Here is an 18,446-nt window from a genome sequence, read left to right as displayed (position 1 = left end):
TTAAAGCTTATATTCCACTTTCTCTTTCTTTAGGGATTAAAGAAACCATATAATCTTGTACTTGGTGAGATCTTCCGATGTCCCTGGGTTCATCCAAGGACAAACAGCAAAACTTTTTATATTGCTGAACAGGTATGAGCATCATATCCTACAAAACAAAACCGACTTAGAAGTCAGTGGGCAATTGTTGAAGAAAATTATTAGTGAAAAATAAATTTTTCTAATAACATTCCAACTAAAACTAAAAGTTTTTGTATGTTTGGTAAGTAAATATAGGCTTTTACCTTTTTCAGTTTTAAATGTAATTTTCTTAAAGGCACTACTACCACACCCTTGAAAATTATTTAGTAGACAAATATGTAAATAAAACTTTTCCATTGAAAATAGCAAACTTATGATTTGTCTAGCTTTTAGTGATAACCTTTCAGAGATTCATTTCTCAGTTTAGTTATTCATTACCTTTGTTAAAAATATACCAACTTATATCTCATATGCTATTTTAAAATAAAAGAATATTTTATAATATATATTATTATTTAACGTTCCTCTCTCATGAACCCCAAGAACAGCCTATTAATTAGAATCAAATACAGCTCGATTCCTTATATTTTTCTAGTATTGGCACTTTTGAAAGGTTTTGTAACTGAATATTGTTCTTTGCTTGAAAACACTGTTCCAGTGTTAATGGCTAGATGGCTAAATTTTGTTGCTCATATCCTCAGACACTGACTTTGAAATCCTTGATAATTCACATGACCTTTCTGGGTCTCAGTTTCCCTATCTGTAAAGTGAGGATTGTAATAGCTCCTATTCAGGACATTAACGTATTTCATTGAGTAATTCCTCTCTGGACAAATGAATACAGGTTTCATTAAATAGATTTTTTAAAATATATATATTTTTACTGGGTGAGCTTTCTATTTTAAGAATAATTTTGTACGAGTAAATTACTATTTCCCAATATTTATTTTTTGTATAGGTCAGGATTTTTATTTCTATATTTCCATTCTTATTGCTACAATCATGCCCTCAACACCTTCTGTCTTGACTATTTCATTGGAAAGTACTTCCTGATCTTCATGTCTTCAGTTTCTTAGTCTAGGCTGTGAGCTTCCTGTAGACTTTTATTTCTAAAACAGTACCTTGATCATATCATTCCTTTGAGCAAAAATCTATAATGACTCCTCTTTCATACAAAATCTAAAACTTTAATGTAACACGCATGCTTTGTATATTCTAACCCAAGCTGCTATTCAATATATGACCCCAATTAATTCATTGAACTTTCACTCCCCTGACTGATAAACTTATAGTAACATGAGCATATCTAATTCTTTCTTTCTTTGAAACTTTTTAAATGCCATTTTCTTCTTGCCCTTTCCAAATCTTTTATGCTTATACCAATTCTGTTCATGTTCCCAAACCTGGCTTAGATCCTTTCTTATTTCTAAAACTTTCTCAGATGACTCTAGCTTATTGTCATCTCCCTCCTCTTAACTCCTATTGTTATTGTAGTTAATCATATAGATGTAATGAACTCTACTGTTATAATAAAGCTGTTATCATTTGTTATTACTTAACATTGTATGTCTTTGTCTTGTGGCAGAGGGCCATGTCTTTATATTTTTTTGTATTTCCACTAGCACTTATCAGGGTGTCTTATACATAGCAAGTATTTAATTGAATGTATGTCTGCTTCCACCAAAATAGATCTATATTGTATGTAATTAAAAGATAATGATGTTTATGTTCCCATTTTTTATACAGCCTCACATCTTCATGAAAGTAGTAGCAAGTGCTTTGGAGGTACCATGATGTAGTGAGAGACAGTATGTTAGAGTAAACAGTGAGTGGATTTGGAGTCAGAGGACCTAGTTTAGAATCCTGGTTCTACTACATATGTATGACTTTGAACAAATCACTTTAACCTCCTTAGATCTCAAAATATTATCTTCAAATGAAGGGAATGAACTTGGAAGTTTCTTAATGAACATAAGGTCCCTTCTGCTGAAATCCTATAAACCTGTAACTGAGCAAATGTCATTATCTGGCATTGATTCATTTCAATAAGCAGATGATATACATGATTTTGAAGTAGGGAGTTGGCTTGTAGCAGAAAGAACAAAGTTAGGAGACCTGAGCCTATTTCTGGCTCTTTGTTTTAACTGTACGATCTTGAACTAAGAGTTACTCCACTACTCTAAGTCTTGCATAATTTAGTTCCATAATGACTGTTTCTTGTATTTTGAACTTCTGTGACTAAGCATGTAGCTTCAGCAGTGTTTTCATTGATTTTTCTAGAACCTTTTTAGTATTGTATATGAAGCCTTGAACCACAGGTTTTTTTTTAATACATGGTCTCTTCAGGTTTTTATCTTGTGAATTCTTTTCTTTAGTACACTTTTAGGAGTAAACTAATAAATTTAAGATGCTACAGCAGAGTAATATATGTTTATATTATTATTTTTCCTGTTGTGTTCAATAGGTGTCCCATCACCCACCTATTTCTGCCTTCTATATTAGCAACTGAAAGGATGGGTTTTTCCTTAGTGGTAATATCCTGGCCAAGTCCAAGTTCTATGGTGAGTTTGGATTCGACTTTAGCTAGTCAGAGTTTGGTTATCTTTCATACCTTAAATTCCTAGTGCCTTTGTATAGTTTATGCTTATTTCATCAACCGGATTTACTTGGATAGCAAGTCTATCTTTTGTGCTGATTTTTGTCATCCTGTTATATAAGAGTGATCATTATGTAGTTATAAATTCCGTAAAAACTTTTAGGATAAGTATTGAGCATAGTTCCTCTATCTCCAGTTTTGTCAAGTTGTGGCTTCTGTCTGAATAATGAGCCTTGGTCCAAAGATAGATTAGCTGATCTAGTGAGGTTCCTGACCAGAGATGAATAATTTTAAGTGAAGAAAATGCCTTCCTCCAAGGAAAGAAGTCCCAGTTTCAGAGAAAGGAGTTTGGATGGCCTTTATGGTTGCCTAGATTTCAGGACAAGAAAAGCAGTCCTGTTAAGTTTCTAGCGTGTCCAGAGGAATTGGGTATGTAGGTGATAGCACAAGATGACAGAACAGAGTAGAGAAAGAACAGCTGTTTATCCCTGAGCTAGAGGGTGGTCTTGGCTCATGTCCTCATCCTAGGGACTGACCAGCAGGTAGCTGACAACCACTTGTTGGGTATCCCTTCATGTATGGTTTGGAGTAGATGTTCCCATAAGTTCCTTCTAACTCTCAAATTCTGTGAGTCTCAATAAAAGGGTGAAATTTGGCTAGGTCTTTGTTCATAGACTTCCCATTCTTAAATATCCTATAAAATTTTTTTGCATGTTTTCTTCCAAATTGGCATTTTCTTACAGATCAAAGGTAGAGGGAATAAAAGTTTCATTAAGGTAGCTTAATCATGATATCAGAAAACTTAAGGCCCTGGTAGGTACTCTTTATGGAGGATCTTTACTTATAATAGTTTTTCTGCAAACAGATGTTGTAGACTAGATATTTGGATCTTTGAGTTTTTGAATTAGGGTAAGTTAGTTTAGGGAAAGCTGAAACCTTTGATTTTGCATATTTCATGTAGAATAGTATAAGTTAGATTGTAGAACACACTGAGCAAAAATGGTGCTATGACTTAGTTTGATAAACACAAATGAGAGAATAATAGTTAAGTTCTAGAAGCCACAAATTGAGAATTAGGCCATTGATTCTTATACTCCAGTTAGGGCATGGAATGACAAAAGCAAAGGAAAAATCCCCATAGAGGGCAAGTTAACTGTAGTTAGGAACTACAACATCCAGCTAGCAAAATGCCTTCTCATCTCCTTAAGTAACCTTTATGTCATTGAAAATTTTCTTTTCTAGTCCATTGGTATTTGTAGCAATTCTCTATTTGAAATGAAAAAAGATATCAAAGACAAATAGAAGGGGCAGCTAGGTGGCGCAGTGGATAGAGCACCAGCCCTGGAGTCAGGAGTACCTGAGTTCAAATCCATCTCAGACACTTAATACTTACCTAGCTGTGTGGCCTTGGGCAAGCCACTTAACCCCATTTGTCTTGCAAAAATCTAAAAAAAAAAAAAAAGACAGAGCTTACTTTGTTTAAATGAATCTTTTTCTTAATGTAAGGGATTAGTTGTACATAAGAAATAAATTGGGGCTTTTAAAATCCTTAAACTCCGAACAGATTGACTGGTGGAAAAGAAACATGCTTCATCTTTGGTCAGACTAGAAAGAAAGTCTTTCACAGTAATGAAAAGAATAATAGTCAGTGTTCTAATGAATAATAGTCAGTGTTCTAATATGCCTGGTGCTTTGCTGGTGTCAAGGAAGTTTTCCAAATGCTCTTGCCCATTCAGAGTTTTCAAAGATGTGGCAGTGTTAGACACATATAAGCCAAATATTTAAATTATCATTAGGATTGATGCTCTTATCTAATATTTGTTTAGGAAAAGGATTAATATATATATACACACACATATATTAATATTTAGATTAACATGTTATAGTGGAAAATGAAAAAATTGCAGAGCTGTAATTTAACAGCAACAAACATTTAATATGTACTTTTACTTAGGTTAGGGTGGCTAGGTGGAATAATGGATAGAGCACTGACCTTAAAGTCAGGAGGTTGGGAGTTTGAATCCAGCCTTAGACATTTATAGCTGTGTGACCTTTACCAAGTTACTTAACCCTGATTGCCTCGGTCTGGGGCCTCCTCCCTGATGTAGTAGTCTTCTTCGAGAATGAAGGACAACCATTCTTATTCTTATTAGCACTTGGATATAAAAATGAAACAAGATATGTTCCCTTCCCTTGAGAAAATTCCAGTCTAATGGAGAGGAGTTAGATATATTTACAAATAATTTCTACAAAACAGAATATGGTAAGTGCAAAAAGGGTCATGTCAAATGGGAGGAAAATTATGAGGGAAAAGGAGAACTTTCATGACAAAAGTGACTCCTGAATTGAACTTCAAAAGAAAAGAGATAATTAAGAAGTCTGAAACTGATAGTAGAGGAAAGAGACTCCATTTTAGGGAAAAAAAAGTCAATATGAGCAAAGGCATGGATAGTTGTTAATGTAAGCATGGTAAAAACAACTCATCAGTGAGTAAGTGGTTAATTTATCTAAAATATGGAATATATGAAAGAGAGAGTAGTATGAAACAAGACTAAAGAACTGGATTGGGGTTGACTTGTGAAGGATTTTGATTGCTCAAATGAGAAATTTTTTCATTATATAATGGAAAACTACAATTTTTGAGTATTTGGCATCGTCAGAATGCCACAGTTCTCTAAATGTACCTTTCCTCATCTTTTTTTCAGAAGTTAGGCAGAATCAAATTTGGTTAATACTTAGATGGGATATTTGGACTATATAACAAGCTCTTTCCTGAAAAATAATGTGATATAGTAGGAGTGCTGGATTGGGAGGTAGAGGACTTGGCTTAAATCCCAGTTTTGTAGTTTACAACCTGTATGACCTGGGGCAGGTTGCGTCACCTCTCTGACCTTCAGTTTTTCCTCATCTATAAAAGAAAGGAATTAAATTAAATTACGTTATTGTTCTTTCCATCTCTAAATCCATGAAGTCTCTTAAAAAAGAAAAGAAGCTTATCGAGTTAAAGAAGACAAAGTCTATGAGTGTAGTGTGTGTGTGTGTGTGTGTGTGTGTGTGTGTGTGTGTGTGTGTATGAAAAAAAGCATAAAATCTAGCCTAGGATTTATTTTGATAAATGAAAGCAGATTATAAGGAAATTAAATTAGAAATGATGGGTGTTTTTTTTCTTAGCTATTAGAGAGAAGATTGTATGCAGTAGCATGTAAAATATAATTGGCCTATTATCTTACTGTTGAGTAATTATGGTCACATAACATTAGGTAAACAGAGGCATTTAGAAGGATATGCCCATATTTACATGAAAAAAACAAACATCTTCCCCAAGAACCCCCCCCAACCCAAGAATAAACAAACAAAACAAGTAAATTTGTATATGTTTTTGTGAAAATGAAAACTTGTCTCTCCTTGTTTATCTAAGGACTTCATTGGAATATTCCTAGAAATATCAATTGAGACTGAGGGTTAAATTTTGACAAACATTGAAAGCTGGCAGTTTTTATTTAAGGGTATCTTTGCCTGTGTACAGGCAATATGACAGCAGTTGAATCCTTATGTTCTTGCTGACTTAATATTTTTTATTCCACTTGTAGTATATCACTACAAATATATGCACTAAACTAAATAAATATCTCAAAAAATCATTTCTAACTATCAAATTAGGTACCATAGGAAGACAGGAGAGAGTCCAGCCTACTTAATTGATTATCTTGTAAGAATATTTGGATTTATTTTGTATAATTAAAATGAACAATTTCTTTCAGGGAATTCGCTATCTGCCATACTGGAAGGAGAAGCACATTTAACTTTTGATGATGCCATATGCTAATTGTAAAGCTAAATTTTATAAATGTTCAGAATGAATTTGACCAAAACATCCAGTTAGATACTTTAAATTTCTGGAATTTTATGATATATCTCAAATGAGTACTATTTGTTGAAACTTGAGATTGATGAAATCATTAGTCTGGTCAGCATCATCTTACTTAAAGACATCCTGGAATTTATAAACTCAATTTTGAGTTTACTGCCATTATCTGCTGATCGTTTTAGCATGTAGAACCACAGAAGTTCACCATCCATACGTTTTTCTTTGCATTTAGTCTAACTTTTCAAGAAAAAGATGAACCACTCTGGTTCTTTTATGTAATTTCCTTCCATCAATTCTTACTTCTTCATGTACTTATAGAAACATACTTTTTATACTCATTCATCCACTGGTTTCTGTCCATAACACTGTTTAGTGAAAATGTTCATTCAAAAGTTCTAATATGTCAAATCCAGTGACCTTCAAATCCTCCCTATCTTTTCTGCAGCATTTGATACTGTTCATCACTATCTTCTTTGTGATAGTTTCCTCCCTTAGCTTCAGAGCCCATATTTTCTCCTGATTGTTTGATTGTTTCTTCTTTTTCTTCTTTTCTTGTTTTTCCCTACACCTTTCCTTCAGAAATCCCCCAGAAGTTTTGGCATTATTTCTGTTCTCTTACTATCTACTACTGTAATTTCAGTTATATTTTCTGTATGGATTACTTCAGAATGTACATTCTAGAATCATGTTTCCACCTGGCCACTAAGACATCTCTATCTGGATGATTCCGTAAACATCCCATGTGCAGCATCCAAGCTAGCCTTCTAAAATACCAATGTGATCACACCACTACATACTCAACAAACCTTAATGACTCCACAATGTAAATTAGATAAAGCCCAGATCATGCCTGGCTTTCAGTGTTCCCCACAATCTGACCCCAATCTACTTTTTTCATACTTCTTTGATATAATTGTTCTTCACACAGTTTTTGCTACAGCTGGAGAACTCTCTCAACCACCCTTAAGTTAAAGAACCATTGCTTTGCTGTCTTTGCTAAAACTTTTCATAAGTTTTACCCCACAAGAAATGCTCATCCACCCTCCCCACTTTATATTGCTAATCTTCCTCATTTTAAAAATCCATTGTGGATACTACTGCCTGCCCTTTTCCTCTAGCTAGAGATCTTTTCTTTTATCTCTAATTTCATAGCATTTACCATGTAAACTAGGAACTAACAAGAGGTAGAGTACATCTTCTGAGTAAATTGAAACTGGAAGACCTAAGTTCAAATCCTGCATCACACACAGTGTGACTTTGGGCATACAAGTCCTTCATTTTGTCTCAGTTTTCCCTTGTGTGGAATAAAAAATAGTTGTACCTATTGGAAGGGGTTATGAGACTTATGAATTAACATATGGAAAGGACTTTGCAAACTTTAAAGCACCATACCAATGCTAGCTATTATCATCTTATGCACTGAACATTTTTTGATTTTTATTACATATCATTTTGCTAGATTCTAAACCTCTGAAAGGGACCCCTGTCCCTTTTCCATCATTATCTGAAGTGAAATGGACTTCTTTTTGTAGTAGTGAGTTCTTTAGTTTTTGAGATAGATCAGTTATTGGGGATTGCTGAGAGGATTCATGCATTGACCAAGACCTTTGATTTTATATACTAGACCATGGCCTCTGTGTGTCTACATAAGAATACAAAATACAGATTCCTCTCTGGTCATTTGTCTCTACTACTTCCAACCTTTTCTTTGAAACTATAATTTTTTAGAAAATACTTTGTTTTTGTATAAGAAATGTTAATTGATTAAAAATTATAAACTCTTGCTAAAGGGAATATTTTTACTCAAGCATATGTTGTCCTGCATATTTATAGAAGATTCAGTTAATTTATATTTCAGTTTCAGAGTTTAATTTGTTTGGTAGTTATGATTGTTATATAACTTCTCCAAGACATCCTAGCCAGCAAAAGAAGTTTTCAGTTCAATTAAAAAGTATTAAGCACCTGTGTACAGAGCATTTTACTTAAGGAATACCAGGGCAAGAAAAAACTCAGGAACCCTCATGGAACTTAGAGTCTTAATAGGGGAATATGCACAAACATATGATCTAATTTAGAATGGGATATGGGCAAAAGAAAAATACAGAAAAGAGGGAGGGTTATTTAGTTTCGGTCTGAGGGACTTGGAGAAAGGTTTGTCAGGTTACCTTTAATTGGAATATAAAAGAAGAAAAAGGATTTTTTTAGGTAAAGATGTAGAAGTAACCTTCTTTTGTCTACAAAAGGGAAATGTTTAAGGTGGGAGAAAAGATAGTGTGAAATCTAGAAACTATTAAAAATTACCTCTTCTATTGTTATTCTAATTTAATCTTTTGTTTAAATTAATCTACAAATGAAAATAATTAACATTCCATGTTTCTTTAAATATGATTTAGTTGTGTTGAAAAGTCAACTACTCCCTTGCTTTCAGATAGTAAGAACTGTCATCAGCTTTCTTTTTTAAAGGACTTGTGGAAAGATTGCCTCACTGAAGCTTATTTTTTCCTAGTATTTAATAGTCATAGTTCTCATAGATAAATTAAATTCCTCATACTACAGGAATTGTTTTCTTTGCCTTTGCTTACTCCCTTGGTATTATTGGTCACTCCCTTATTGGTCACCACCTTCTATGTAAGTTGCTTTCATAACAGATAAAGTATTATATCATGTCCTTAGCCTTCTTCTTTCTAAATTGAATAATCTCATTCCTTGGTCTTTCATCAGGATTTTTCAATTATTGATTTCTTTTCCTTTTCTTTGAGACTTGTTCCAAATTTTACATCCTTTCTTTGATTATAAAATTCAGAACCAGACACAGGACTTTACTGCTTTTAACATTGGTTGATTTTTTTTAATGTTTGCTTAACATACTATATAATTGTAAATATGAGTATCTTTATATCCTTGTTGTTTACCTTGGCATCCTTATTCCATATTTACAAAATCACTATATTCTTTCTTGAAGTTGTCCGCTCTCCTTCACCAGACACACACTTTGTTGTATTTCACTGTTTTTTCCTACCAAGTTTCCAAGTTTTCCAAGTTGATGTAAAATTTAGAGTCAGTCTTCCAGATTACAAGCTATCAATCTTGATCCTATAAGACCTGAATTTTCAAGAATGCTTGACACATTGATAATACATTTAATACTGACCCTATGAGGACAGTCTGTTGATTATATATTCTCTCTCTCTCTCTCTCTCTCTCTCTCTCTCTCTCTCTCTCTCTTTCTTTTTTCTTATTAAACAAGTCTGTACCACTCTTTGACTGTGTCATCTCATTCATTTTACAATAGAATAGAAATTTAGAGCTAGAAAAGTACCATAGAGCTGATCTCTTTATTTAAGCATTTATTTTCTCCCTATAAGATCCTAAGCCCCTTCAGGATAAGAACTATGTTTTATTTATCTTAGTATCTCTCCATTAGTCGCATAATAATTCCTTGCACACAGTGAAACAAAAGTGGTACATTTCTCTTATTTTATAGATAAGGAAACTGAGATTCAAATTAAATGCTTTGCCCAAGCTGCTATAGCTAGTTAGTGGAAGCATTAGCATCATAACCAAGGCTTCCTGATTTCAAGCCAGTGCTGCTACCAGCTACCATTGTGGTGCTATGACATGTACCACCTAAGTGCTTTGACTGTACCAGAAATGACCAACTTGAGGGGTCATTCGTGCTGCTTTCATGAACCAATAATGATGAAAATTAACTATTGTCAATTGTATTATTGCTTGACTACAAAGAATAAAACATACTCTGAAAGACTTAAATATGGCTATTTAGTAACCGAAGTTCTAACTAATCAGCAATAGAGAGATGTTTTCATATCAATGATTTGATGATTGAGAGAAGAGAACATGGTTCTTTGTGACACTGGTAAATTGTGACACTAACCCCATTTGATCAGACTAACTATCTTTGATCCAGAGTATAATGTTTCATGGGTGGTCAGGATCAAAAGTCTTGCTGTACTTTTTAATTAGATTCTCTTTGACGTCTTATTGAATTATAATACTTGTCCATTTGTCATTCAATTGTTTTTTTTTTAGTCTTATTCAACTCTTCATGTCCCCATTTGGCATTTTCTTGGCAGACAATAGAGATTTTTTCATTCCCTTCTCAGTGAATGGAGCCCCAGACTTGAAGTCAGGAAGACTCCTCTTCCTGAGTTCAAATGTGATCTCAGACACCTAGTTGCTTATGTGACCCTGATTAAGTCACTTCACCCTATTTGACTTAGTTTCTTCATCTCTAAAATAAGCTGAAGAAAGAAATGGCAAATCACTCCAGTGTCTTTGCTAGGAAAACCCCAAATGGGGTCTCAAGGAGTCAGATACAACTGAAAACAATTGAAGAAAACACCTATTGTGTGATATGGAGGTTGATTCTGTTTTTACTCTAACCTTGTTCTTTACAAATGCATGTTTGTGTGTTTCCACATATTTTGTTCTTTTCAAAAAATGCTCAAATTAAGTTGTTTTGTTTTTTCCTTTAGGAATTTTGTATGGCACAGTGACTTTGGAGCTTGGGGGAACTGTCAACATTACATGTCAGAAAACTGGATATAGTGCAGTACTTGGATTCAAATTAAAGGTCAGAAATTGTTAGGTGGGAACCTCCTGATTTAGGGTAATGCCATGTGAAGCTTGAGCAAAGTTATATAGATAATAGACCAAAGAGGCTTAGAATATAAGACAGGTGGGGTGGAAAACACACATTGTAAACATAGATAAGAATGAAAATAAAATCCAGGTGCATAAGCAGATAGTAATATATTAGAGAGGCTATAAAATGATGTTTAGTTTGATATTTTTACACGCTAGAAATGATACCAGATGATATTCTAAGACTTATTCTCAGCCTAAGAAATTTAAAGAAAAAAAAACCCAAACCAAAAAAACCTACATTCTTTGGAATATAGAATGGTTTAAAATATCTTGATTCACTAAGATTTTGATTTTTAAACACAAATGAAAGATTACCTTTTTTTCATTCTTTTCTAATGCACATTTTCTATGTATATTTAACATAGATTAAAAAGCCAACATTTCATTCATATCTTTGATGGAAGAGTAATTGGCAAGTTCATGAATCCCTCATTTATACTATTTCTGTTATCAGTTGTTCAAAGCTGTATTAAATCAAGAGAGGAAGCTTGGTGTAATGGATAGAGAGTAAGGCAGGAAGACAACTTGGGTTCATGTTCACCTTTAATATGTACTGACATTTTGACCCTGGGGCAATGATTTAACCTAACTTCTCTCTTTCCACAATACACTAGAGTGTGACCTGAACCAAATTAAAATACAATTGGGAAATATTTAGCAAAATAAAAAAATATAATAAAATATTTATTTAGATCTAAAACTAATCAATTTATGGCCTATATATATTATTATGGATCCCATTTCGATTTAAATTTGACACCACTTCTATAGGTAGCTTTATGAGACAGTAAATAACAGAGAAAGCACAAGTTTGCATTGAAATTAAAATTTTTAGTCCCTGTCTTATCTCCCTCCTTTGTTCTATCCCTATCCTTTTCTCTATTCCTTAATAAATCATGTTTTTTGAATTTATGAAGTTTTTGTCTCATACAATAATAGTTCTATTCAATACAGAACCTCTTATTTAACTTTAAAACTAATGATATCCTGATGCTTCCGTTATCTGCACATATACAATGAAATGATGTAGATGACTTCTGGACAAGAATAAAATACAAATAATGGAGCTTTCCTTATTTTTTTATTTCACCATTAAGAAAATAATCAACATAATTATAACTTTTGACAAAAAAAAAGATTCATTCATGCCAAAAATTCTTTTAAAAATAGGAGTGAGAGGATCATTTTTCAAATATTAAAAAGTATATATTTAAATCTAAAAGCTAGCATTATTTGAACTGGGAGAATACTAGAGACTTTCTCAGTAAATACAAAGAACAAAACAAAAACTCTTTTTGTCTACTAATATTTGAATCAGTTCTAGAAATGCTCCTTTGTACTGTAAGATGAAAAGAAGAAACTAAAGGCATAAAAACTGGCAAAAGAAGAACAAAGTTATCCTTATTTACATTTGAAATGATGGTTTACTTAGAAAATGTGAGAGAATCAAAAAAGAAGTTTCTAGACATTTAATGCCTTTAATAACATAGGAGAATAAAAAATGAATCTGCAAAATCATTAGCCTAACTATATAACATTGTCAAAATCCAAGAGGGAATAATAAGAAAAGTACAATTCAAAATAACTAAAAAAATGCTTAAAATATTTGGCAATAATTCTACATCAAGAATTCTATATAAGGGGCATCTAGGTGGCACAGTGAATGGAGCATGGGCCCTGGAATCAGGAGGACCCAAGTTCAAATCTGGCCTCAGACACTTTGTAATTGTCTAGCTGTGACCTTGGGAAAGTCACTTAACCCTGTTGTCTTACCCCCCCCCAAAAGAATTATATATAGTTATATAACACTTTAAAGAAATAAACAATGGTTTTGATGGTTGCATATGGTTAAAATTTAATTTTAATACAATTTAATAAAAATGATATCTAAATTATTTACAGATTTAATGCTATACCAATCATATGATTACATAGGTGCTTTAAAATGTAGTTAAAATTAAAATAACATTCGTTTGAGGAATAAAATCTCTAGAATCTCAAGGGAACTAATGAATGAAAAGTAAGTCAATATTTGAACTAAGAAAATTAGTCATTTAGTTAGCATCTATTAAGTTCTTATTTATTAGAATTGTGACAAATGCTGGAAATACAAATGGAAAGCAGCTTGGCATAAATTTGTTTAAACCAGCATCTCTTAAGTCATATGCTAAAATAAGTTTAACATGGATACATTACTTAGTATAACAAAAAAGTCATTATTTTAAAAATTTCAGAAAGAACTATTTAACAGTCATGATTAGATGAAAAATCGGATAGAGAAGATTAAAAAGTATAAAATAAGTGGTTTCAATTATATGACACTTGAAAGACTTTTATAGTCAATACAAATCAGAGCAAGCAGGAAGAGAAAGGAAATGATTCTCTAGGGGATGTGACTATGCCAAATTAACTTACTCTCTGTTAAATGGAGATATTATTTGTAGTACCCCACCCCACAGGATTGGAGTAAGCTTCACAATGAGAATAAAGCACTTGGTGCTAGGACACACAGTTGATAGTTATTCTTCTTTCAAAAGGTGGTCATTTGAATCTGTTTTGATATCAACTGAATTTAAAAATGTTTAATCTTAAAATAGTTTCTGTTGGAGAAGTCCTTTAGAATCTGAGAGTGGAGCTATGATGTGTATATATATATAAAAACATATGCCTCTATGCATAATAAATACATATGCATTTACATATAACTTACATGTCTAATAATACTTTATATTTGCTGTAAAAAGTTTGAATTGATGAGATAAAAGTTTAAAAGTTAGCCTAGGACTAAGTGCTTTAAGAAAATTAGGGGGCAGCTAGGTGGCACAGTGAATAGAGCACCAGCTCTGGAGTCAGGACAACCTGAGTTCAAATCCAGCCTCAGACACTTAATATTTACCTAGCTATGTGACCTTGGGCAAATCACTTAACCTCACTGCCTTACAAAAACCAAAAAAAGAAAAAAAGAAAATTAAGACACTGAAGTTACCAGGGATCAGAGAAAGGTACATAGAAGAGATGATACAAATACTTTAAAACAATTTTTGACTCTGAACAGGTCATTATCTTTTGCTGCATTTTTTTCCTTCAGGGAAAAAAGTATTCCACGTAGAATGCTTTATTGTTTGCTACTAAAAGTATTTGAATTTATATTATAAGATATGAATGTCTACAAACCAGTTTTGAAACGTTTTGTACATATGGCCATTGTTGTGTGCATTTAGTTTTAATTTTTTCTTTTAAAGCCATTTCTAGGTAGTAGTGACCGTGTTAATCAGATATCAGGGAAGCTTAAACTTGGAAAAGAAGTGTTGGCTACTTTAGAAGGCCATTGGGTGAGTATCAACTTTTACAAACTGACTTATAAAATAATGTTCAGAAAGAAAAGTAATGACATGTCTTAGAAAAATTTTTTAATTCAGTTTTTTTAACTATATATATATAAGTAAGTGTTGTCTTCAATTACTTGAAAGTGATTTGAATTGCATCAATTTTAGACACTGAATTTATTAGAAAAATCTTAGATCATGTGATCTCTAACAATAGGAAAAGGGACTAGACTCTTAAATGAGTTTTAATTTTCAGAATATTCAGTAGTAAGAGAAAAGATCCATAGTGTTCAAATTTTAACCAATCAAATTTGAACGAAGAGATATATAACTAATAGGAAAAAAGTGATCACATCACATTTCTCCTCTGTAGTAGTTGGTAGTCAATAACAAATATAAATCTGTAAAAAAAAAAAGGGCAGCAAGATGGCACTGGTCTTGGAGACAGGAGAACCTGAGTTCAAATGTGGCCTCAGACACTTACTAGCTGAGTGATCTTGGGCAAGTCACTTATCCCTTATTGCCTTGCATCCAGGATCATCTCCAGTTGTCTTGATCTGGCCACTGATCCCAGATGGCTCTGGAGGACAAAGTGAGACTAGTGACTTAGCCCAGCACCCCCTCACTCAAATCTAAATCATGTTCTTAACATGGCATCATCTCTCTGCTGTCATGCTGTCTTTGAGAATGAAGGACAAACATTATAACATTATTAAAACATTAAATCTGTAAAAACAAAGGAGATTTTTTTTAAAAGATAACTTAATTTTTTATTATTTAAACAGGATAGTGAAGTCATTATTAATGATAAAAAGACTGATTCTTTAGAGATCTTCTGGAATCCAACTAATAAAATTAAACAGTGAAGACTAATAAGGCACACTAAAATTTGAAGAACAAGAGCCATTTGAATCAGAGAAGTAAGTATACTTATTTTCAGGTAAGGTTTAGTTTCTTTTGTCTTGACTTGTAATTTCATGGCTGAGGGAAAATTCATGTGAGTAAATTTCAGCTACTGATGTAGATCAATAATTATTTCTCAATTTATAATTTGAATTGCATGACAACCAGAGATTAGGTGATTGACATACAGTCATATAGCCAATATATTAAAAAAAACACAGAGCCAGGCTTAGCACTTTAGAGATTCACTATATCACAAGAAGATAAATATGTATTTTCAGAATTTCAGTTTTCCTCTTCTGCAACTTTTATTTTCCTTTAGTCTCCTGATACTATTTTATGTAATAGAATTCTTTGGGGGACCTTGTAGGAACTATAAATATAAAAAAAGAATATGTTACTCTCATGGCACTTAGCTAACAAGTATTCATTTTTCTTGGAAAGAGAATAACATTTGCATTAGAAAATATGCAGGTTCATATTGCAACTTTTCCACTCCTTGATGTGACCTTGGAAATGTCAATTGTCTGAGGATTATCTTACCAGAATTCAGAGAAATTTGTTGCTAGGCTTATCACAGGGTTATAAATTTTTCAGCCACATAGGTTCTTAAAGAAATTCTATTACTCTCTGGAGTGTTGCAGTCTACAAAACTTGAATAAAACTGCAGATCATGAAATTATCGTTAGAGGAACTATTGATTTTCTTGATATGCTAGTGATTAGTGAATTGACCAGAGAAATTGAATCACATCCATAGCCTCGCTCTCACAAAAGAAACAACAAAAAGTTGCCGCCAAATGTGGTGGTGACTTTTCATGATTTTTCTTAAGATACATCAGAAAGAAAGTAGGGGAATTTATTTTTATCATATTTCCACAGATACAGACTGTTTCATGGGCCAGTTAGTTTTGTTAGTCATGCTGATGATGGATACATAAGTAAGTTGACCCCCATGATGATAACTGTATGCTTTGCAGAGAATGAAGAAGTAAAGAAAAGTCTTTAGAAAACTTTACAAGATCCTAAAATTGAGTATTACATATATCCTGATATTTAATTGTTTCAGTGCCAAAATGAGCACAGGAAATGATGAAAAACTATAATGGAAAATGAAGTTTTGGATAAAAACAGACATACAGAGTCAGAAAGAAGTCATAGATTTATAAACTAATAAAAAAATCCACTCCTGCACATAACTAAGAGATTATGATGGAATACTTCTGTGTAGTAAGAAATGATGAGCTGGTTGATTTTAGAAAAACATAGAAAAACTTTCAAGGAAATAATGAGGAGTGAAAAAGCAAAACCAGGAGAAAATTGTATATAGTAAGAACACTACTGTTGAAGAAAAATTGTGAATGACTAAGCTATTCTGAATATTTTAAATATTCAGTTCAATAGATACAGACATACACACATACACACACACACACACACACACATAAATATCTCTTGTTGGGGGGGATGAGAGGAGGGGGAGATGGTCAGTTTGAAACTTATAATGAAACAACAACAAAAGAATGAACTTTGAGCTATCCATGCATCCTTTTCATTAACTGATTGGAACAGAAATCATAGTAAGTTCTAGCTAGATTAGAAGGAATGAAAAAGATGAAGAGACAGCATTATGTTAAACAAGAACAATAGCTTCAACCTAATCTATTAAAAAGCAGTCAGTTACCCTTTCCTGTCAAAAAAGGAAGAATATTTCCTCTCAATTTCTTTTAAAAAAATTTTATTTACATTTGATGTCTTAGCCCAATTCAGGTACATATTAAGCACTTCCTAAATATTGATTGACTGACTGATGTGAAGCAGTCACCACAGTGAGGAGGCCGAAAGAACTCGGAAACCTCCTCCAACATGAAAGTCCACTTGACTAAGAGGTCATGAGTGCCAAAGAGAAAAACCTGTTTGAAGAATATATAGTTCTCTATAAAACATTTCTGAAGAGGATACCTCAAGTTTTTTTGAGTTGTATTATTTGATTAAACACTACAAAACAGGTGAGGAAAACAAGCCTACCAAAAAAATCAAGGGGAATCTATTTAAGCCATCTGTAAGATATGTTGCCTTTTTAGTTTCTTCTATATCTGTCAGCATTTTTGAAAATAGTAATCTCTTTCATCTTCTGTGATAATAGGACCTCCTCAGATTCTGTCATCTTAGTATGGAGTGTACTATGTAAAGAGGCAGCCAAGGCATTTATTGATGTATAAGTCATATTTATCATATAGTTAAGATTTACAAAGTACTTTCCTCCAAGTACTATATGAGGAATGTACTGCAATTGTTATCATACCCATTTTACAGATGAGGAAATTTAGTGTATAGTTTAGAGAAACTCAAGCTAGCTATAGAGGACCTTAGCTATAACCTCAGAGGTCACCTAGTCCAGCCCCTCATTTTGTACATGAAAGATGCTGAGACCCAAAGTTACACAATCAATAGATAGGAGGGAGAAAATTTGGGTCCAGGTCCTCCATCCCAAAATATAGTACTCTTGCCCTTGTTCCACTAGATCACACTCTAAGTTTAAACATAAGAAAAAGGTTTTTTATACACATACAGGTGTACCTGCACACCCCTACCTTTTTCTGCATTGTTATAGGCATTTATTTTGCATGACTTCAAAAATAATGGAAAATACTTTTGAATTTTTTTATGAAAGCAAATGGAGGATTTAGTTGACACAATTCTCATATTAAGAGAGAAATTCATTCAAGTGTTTTAAAGATGTATGAAAAATACCATGAAAATTTTGAATGATTTCGTTTTTATTCCAGGGTTCTTTCATCTTATTTCATGGCACATCATGATATAATTCTCAAGTTCCATAATAGTAATGAAGAGGCTAAAAATAGTAGAAGTAATAATAGCAGTTAGCATTTATACAGTGCCTACTATGTGCAAGGAATTATACCTGACTCTTTACAGATATTTTCATCTTTGTTTTTACAAGATAGACCTAGAAGATAGGTGTCCTTATTACCTCATTTTGTAGTTGAGACAGTGGAGGCAAATAGAGAGTAAGTGACTTGTCCAGGGACATGTGGCTGTAA

The 18,446-nt window shown here is 32.9% G+C and overlaps 1 protein-coding gene and 1 pseudogene across 2 annotated transcripts in view; both read left to right on the top strand.

Moving 5' to 3' along the window:
* The window catches only part of LOC141514973 (oxysterol-binding protein-related protein 8-like), a 70,321-nt gene extending 59,353 nt beyond the window's left edge, over window positions 1-10,968 (top strand). The window contains exons 9-10 of one of the 2 annotated variants that reach the window (XM_074226186.1): window positions 34-132; window positions 2,486-10,968. In XM_074226186.1, the coding sequence (XP_074082287.1) occupies window positions 34-132; window positions 2,486-2,530 (144 nt within the window). In that variant the 3' untranslated portion in view covers window positions 2,531-10,968. Of the gene's footprint in view, window positions 1-33 lie in introns of both variants that reach the window. The other variant, XR_012476171.1, reaches the window with a different exon arrangement.
* Window positions 10,344-18,446, top strand: part of LOC141512227 (oxysterol-binding protein-related protein 8-like) — a 25,125-nt pseudogene continuing 17,022 nt past the window's right edge.

The sequence above is a fragment of the Macrotis lagotis genome, chromosome 2, assembly GCF_037893015.1.
Source record: "Macrotis lagotis isolate mMagLag1 chromosome 2, bilby.v1.9.chrom.fasta, whole genome shotgun sequence".
Lineage (NCBI taxonomy): Eukaryota > Metazoa > Chordata > Mammalia > Peramelemorphia > Peramelidae > Macrotis > Macrotis lagotis.
The sequence above is the reverse complement of the archived record's forward strand: the minus strand, read 5'-3'. Positions and strand labels throughout refer to the sequence as shown.